This window comes from Suillus subalutaceus, assembly GCF_016647625.1.
Source record: "Suillus subalutaceus strain FC151 chromosome Unknown DFJ58scaffold_50, whole genome shotgun sequence".
NCBI classification, from domain to species: Eukaryota; Fungi; Basidiomycota; class Agaricomycetes; order Boletales; family Suillaceae; genus Suillus; species Suillus subalutaceus.
In genome coordinates, this window is record NW_024540299.1 from 150,135 (window position 1) to 156,134 (window position 6,000).

Here is a 6,000-nt window from a genome sequence, read left to right on the forward strand (position 1 = left end):
AGTACAAAAATCGATTTATATTTCAACGAGGGTATCGACAAGGCGTAAGAGACCAAAGTGACGAGAGAAATGGAGTGCAGGCAACTGTCTAGATAACGAAGCAGTTTAAATAGTGAAATCGATAATCACCTACATATTGGGGGTACTCCGCTGCGATCCGACATCTGGCGTTGTTGGCAGAACTTGCGAGTTTTGAAATTCGCCAATTGTATGGCAAAACTACTTGTGCTCCACGGCAGAACTCCAAGCTTTTCTGTTTTCATTCATGCCAATATGATTCCCTTCTGTGTTGGTGACGACATTGTGTTTTTCCACGTAGTCCGTCCCTCGCATCATATACTATCCCGCGTTAGTATTGCGTATTATTTCGCCATCTTCTCGACAGCGAAGCTGTCCGTGTCCAACAAGAGGAGATAAACCGACTAAAGGAACGAAAATACCTTACCCTTCTCCTGGTTACTCAGGTAGCCAATCGCAGGTCATTCGAATCCATGGTGAAGGTCGCACTTGGCATTGCAAAGCGCTGGAAATGGGACATAATGATTGCGAAAAGAACTCTCAGATGACCTGCAAGCTTTTAATTAGTCTCCATTCGCTAGCGGCCAAGCGGACGGCCTTTCTTGGTGGGAGTACCTTCAAATTAGTCCCGAAATTTACTTTCAGAGATCATTTTGCTACTCGTTCGTGTCACCTTTGTTTCATTTACAGCCACGATCCCGAGATCTCTGTTGCTGTACTTCACGACGGGCGATTTGGCGCCGTGTTGGTAGCTGTCTGGGGGGTTTTCCAAGAGTAAAATGGCTTTAGCCTTTATTGATGTGCTCTCGCGCAGCTGCCTGTTCTTCGATCACAGGCCCGTTCAGTGACAGTCAAGAGGCACTTGGTGAGAGGAGATTGCTGGTAATTGAGATGGCCGCTAAGACGTTGACGAGTCCAATTATAGCAATGCCATACTGGTGAATAATGGTGTGGTTAACTTCGTATCAGTGTGCCAGGTGTACGTGTGCATCGTCAGCCCGGCCATAGAATGATCGATAAAGATATATCAAGAACTGTATTTTTAAAAGGGGGTGCTTCTCACGCCATGGACCCAACACTGGAACCATCTTGACGGTAGGCAGTGGGTGATAGCTGGTCACTGCTCAAAGGGTTCTCGTGACCGTCGAAGAACCCTGCCAGCATGACAGCACAGAATTCCGTCCTCCCACCAGTGACAGTGGCACCGTCACTACCAGCCTCAGGTAGTGCTGCCGCGGACTGGTCGAGAACCACGGTTCAGACCGGACTTTTGGTCCAGTTCTCTGTGGTTCGGTCCAGGGTCCTTATAGCAGGAATGGTTCCCGGCTCTAGGTCCTTCCGAACAGTTCCAATTTCGTTCAGCCTTCCCGAACCATTTCGGACCCTACCTGTATGACAATACAGAATGTCGTCCTCAGGCTGTGACCCCACCACATCACAGGCAACCATCTGTTTATGAAGTTGGCGAGCGCCTGAACATGAACACATGCAGCCTGTTGGGGGTCACGCGGTTGGCGCAGTTTGACGGCAGTAAAAGAACAGGCAGATATAACGAGTTCCAGCTCTGAACGAGTGTGAGGACGTTGAGGCTTCTGTACTTGGATAGCAAATGTGAACTATAATGGCAAGCATCCGTACATGAGCCCATTGAAACGTCTCGTCAAGAACGCTGCCACAAAGTGTGCGAGAGTTAGAACATCCACTTTATGCTGTCAATGATACTGTTTAAGAAAACCGATCAATAATATAGGTACGAATTACTTAATGAAATTACCTCGCACTCCATGCTGAAAGTGTTTTCCTTGATGCGGGAGGCTTTTATTTGCACCTGAACACCTGGTTGTTGGCGCATATGTCGTATCACGAAGGTGCACGCATACGTATTTTTCCTTTGTCAGACCGTTGTTCCACTCGTCGGCGCCGGGAGGAGCGTCTGTAACAGTTGCATGTGCATTCTGGACGGATGGCTCGCTGATGGTGTTCACAGTGAATCCTTGCCTGTTCTTCAAGTTCGCGATTGTGTCCTTGAAGCGGCCCGGAGCTGTGGTTGTATGCAAATGAGATGATAGGCGAGTGGTTCGTGACCTATGGGAAGAGGTTGTTGAATCGATGAAGAGACATGTTTTTGTGTAATGCTCACTGTGTTAAACCAACTGGTGGATGCAAGCCAAGTAAGCGTGCAGAGCGCGTTAAATAACGGCGGTGTGTCTTAGTACCTGAACCGAACGGTACCAGCTTCACCATGCTCTCCTCACTGATCGTGGGCACGAATGCTATGTGGCATGGTACGATTCCTGAAACCAAAAGCGCAGATATCGCTGTCAATTGTGATCACGATTGTGGCTGAACAACAAGTCGAGGGGTGCATACGCCTTGTCCGTTTCTGCTGTGTTATAGACTTCCCGCTCAGTCCGGCAGGAGTGATGTCGATTCTTTGACCATACATCCATGAAGTAGGCAGTGGAATCGAATGGAGGGACGGACATGGCGAACTACCTTGATGAAGAGAGCAAGGTGGATTTATAGTTTGGTTGCAGATTACATAAATATAGGTTTAAGGACTCCGGTCCTGCGCGTCTAATGATATATGAAGTTGAGGCTGTGAAGAAGCATCAAAGGACCCAGTAGACGCACCTTTGAAACTTAGATCAAAACACCCACAAGCTCTCCAGCAAGTTTTGCTCAACACCATTCAACTCGAGCAGAATGACGGGAGCAGATCAGCCTGCCATTCGAATCACCACGGCTAGTCGAACATTTGAAGGTCATGAAGAGCGTGTCTTTGCAGCCGCAGTCTTCCCCGATAGACGCCGTATGGTGACAGCCTCAGGCGACAAGACGCTTCGTCTGTGGGACTTAGAAGACGGTGTTGTATTAAAGATAATGGAGGGGCACCGCAACCCAGTATACAGAGTTGCAGTATCAAGAAACGGGCAATTTATAGCAAGCGGTGATTTCGGCGGAGAGCTCATCGCCTGGAACAGAGACGGCGAATCTCTCATCAAACCCACGAAAGTCCACTCCAAACATATAATGTCACTTGATTTTTCTCCAGACAGCACATTGCTGGCGAGTGGCTCATGGGACACCACAACGGAGCTCTGGAATACAAAAACATGGCAGGTGCAAGGAGATCCAATCAACTGTGGTGATGACGCTCAAATCTGCTGCGTCCGATATTCGCCGACTGGTGAATATCTTGCCATCGCAACAAAGACAAATATCCAAATATGGAATCCAGGCAAGAGGAAATTCATCACAAAGTTTCAGGGTCACTCTGTGTTCCATCATGATGGAATATCGAATGCTTCACTCGTGTGGACGCCCGATGGCAAACACCTTGTATCGGCTGGTGATATCCGTGATCCAACCATACGGATCTGGGACTCATCGACTTGGAAGCTAGTCGGTGAGCCCTGGAAAGGCCATACCAGCATTGTCTACATGATTGCCATGAACCCTACTGGTACCCTTCTCGCTTCCGCATCTGCAGACAGCCAGGTTCGCGTTTGGCGGCTTTCGGATCGACGAACCATCGCCATATTCAAGCACACCAATGAGGTGGATTGTGTCACCTTCTCCACGGATGGCAAGCACATTCTCAGCGGAGGAAAAGATAAAATGATCTCAAAGTGGGCAGTACCTTTTCCGGAGGACATTCTCGAGGACCGCGCATCACATGCAAGTTTTTTTTTCGTTTTCCGTCCCTGCTTCATCTCATTTTCTTCAAGGATGTGTTACGGGAGGACGCCTCGAAGGAACAAGTGGCAGATAATGTGGGTTCACATTCTTTGTCCGTCTTCTTGCATATTGATCGTCATTCTTGATGTCAAGGCTCAGCAGTCTGATTGCGAGGCATGTTTGCAGCCTTCACTCTTACCACGTAATCTGATCATGCGTGATGCAGATCCTCGCTATCAACACGACAGCCCGTGATGCATGCATAAGAGGGGACTTAATCACTGCTGACAAGCTGTTGACGCAATATATCGGCGCCGATGGCAACGACTACAACTCCTATGCGAATCGCTCGTTTTTACAAACGAGAAATTCAAACTGGGACTGCGCACTTGATGACGCGCTTAAAGTGAGATGCGCTGTCCCGTCACGACCTTTTTAACAGACCAACTTATATGGTGATATAGAGCATCAGTATTCAACCATCCTTGATGGGCTGTGTCTCCAAGGGCATTGCCCACTGTGGAAAACGACAGTTCCAAGACGCGACGAAAGCATTTGACCTCGCGTTCATGTACGTGGACGCAGACTTGAACAAAACTCGTCTGCTGCTCTTGATTAAGGTACCTCAATTGTGTCTCATGTACGTGCTACTTACAAGACAGCTGTCAGGCTATCGCCCTTTTCAATGCAGATCAACATGACGAGGCAATTCTGCGCGTCCACGAGCTAGCTACCATTCATCCCAATCCGAATTCTCTTGCCTGTGGTATCGTGGAAGTGAGTACTCCTGACATAGTCAACTCCAGATTCATGCGTCGATGCTGATCTTGCGAATCTCGCACTTCAGGCTTACCTACACGTTCAAGTGGGAATGAATGCATTAGACGACGCACGTCACAACGAAGCTGCTGGCCACTTCACTGCTGCTGTCAACACTATCGCTTTCTTGCCCACGTCAGCCATCCATTTTAAATATGATGTCTTCGTGGTGGTAAGTTGATTGCAGTGCAATTAGAAAGCATTTTTTCACGCACGACTTCACTTTTTTCTAGTTATTCGGGTGGGACCTCAAGTCCTTGTGGCGAACTGCACACCAGAATTGGTGCCATGCGCTCCTTCGGACAGGTAGACTTCCAGAAGCCATTAAAGCATACCGATGCATGATGGATAGGGCTGATGAGGCTACGAAAGCACTCTGCCTTGATTGGTCGACAGGCAAGTCCTCGTGATGTCGACCGGGTATACTTCTCAACCTCATTCCACTCAGCTTTCAAGCAAGATTGCAGCGTGCTCTATGCTGCCGCCGGAGTGACTGACCTCGCTGCGAGCGGCGATGATGCCCTCGCTGCGGGTAATCACGACAGGGCTATCGAGCTTTACTCTGCAGCAATCGACCTCGATTTTGCGACCGATACCATATTTGCGAACCGCAGCAAGGCGAGGTCGGGAAAAATGCTGTGGGACGATGCACTCCTCGATGCGGAAAAGGTGCGATGACAGCTACCGTTTGATATCTGACGCTCATTTTGATGACACGCAGTTCATCGAACTCAACCCGTCATCTTACTTTGGATATCAGTTGAAGCATGCGGTACTTCATGGGGCACACCGATATGATGAAGCCATCGAGGCGTTCAAAATCATGTTCTCGAAGTTGGACAGTGCTCCCGATACGGAAACACAAAGTACGCCCCCGAATAGCACATCCTTCAACATTGTTGACTCTTTGTACAGGCTTGCGCCAACAGTATGTTAGTCCATCCGAAGCAGAAGGTGCTATGGAAAAGAGCATTAAGGCTCAACTCGACAACGCCCCGCATCGTCTAATCAACACCTCTACTGGGCGCTTATGCAGTCGCGATGTACAGATCAATGCCTTCAAAATGAGCGCAGAGTACAAAGAACTTTTGTTATCCACAACGAAGCACGCAGACCTTGACATGGAGCGCATTCAAGACGTTGTGGCGATGTACTTCCGTTATGTCATGCTATCGCATAGGTGGGAAGGGAAGGAGCCGTTACTGCATGACATCCAGGGCAAGGTGGTATACGATTTGGACCCAGTTGGCGGGATCCCGAAGTTGCAGTCATTCTGTAAATCTGCTCGTGATAAAGGGTATCGCTGGGCATGGATCGATACGTGTTGCATCGACCAGACTAACAACGTCGAGGTCCAACAATCGGTCAACTCCATGTTTATCTGGTATCGTCACTCCGCACTTACGATCATCTACCTGTCGGATGTTCCACCTTCGTCGCAGCCTGGTGCACTCGCAAGTAGCGCTTGGAACACGCGAGGAT

The 6,000-nt window shown here is 48.9% G+C and overlaps 1 protein-coding gene across 1 annotated transcript; it reads right to left on the reverse strand.

Moving 5' to 3' along the window:
* Nucleotides 1–1,572: 1,572 nt before the first annotated feature.
* DFJ58DRAFT_372218 (uncharacterized protein) lies at nt 1,573–2,565 on the reverse strand. Its single transcript, XM_041380089.1, has 4 exons — nt 2,389–2,565; nt 2,159–2,336; nt 1,800–2,103; nt 1,573–1,739 (listed from the first exon to the last, which is right to left on the reverse strand). The coding sequence occupies exons 1-4, from the start codon at nt 2,462–2,464 to the stop codon at nt 1,731–1,733; spliced, it is 567 nt and encodes a 188-aa protein (XP_041244144.1). The 5' UTR covers nt 2,465–2,565; the 3' UTR covers nt 1,573–1,730.
* Nucleotides 2,566–6,000: the final 3,435 nt, after the last annotated feature.

Coding starts and splice junctions, on each gene's coding strand:
- DFJ58DRAFT_372218 (XM_041380089.1), bottom strand. CDS start 2,464: ATGTATGGTCAAAGAATCGACATCACTCCTGCCGGACTGAGCGGGAAG. Junction 2,337..2,388: donor ACAGCAGAAACGGACAAGGC/GTATGCACCCCT, acceptor CACAATTGACAG/CGATATCTGCGCTTTTGGTT. Junction 2,104..2,158: donor CCACCAGTTGGTTTAACACA/GTGAGCATTACA, acceptor CTCTTCCCATAG/GTCACGAACCACTCGCCTAT.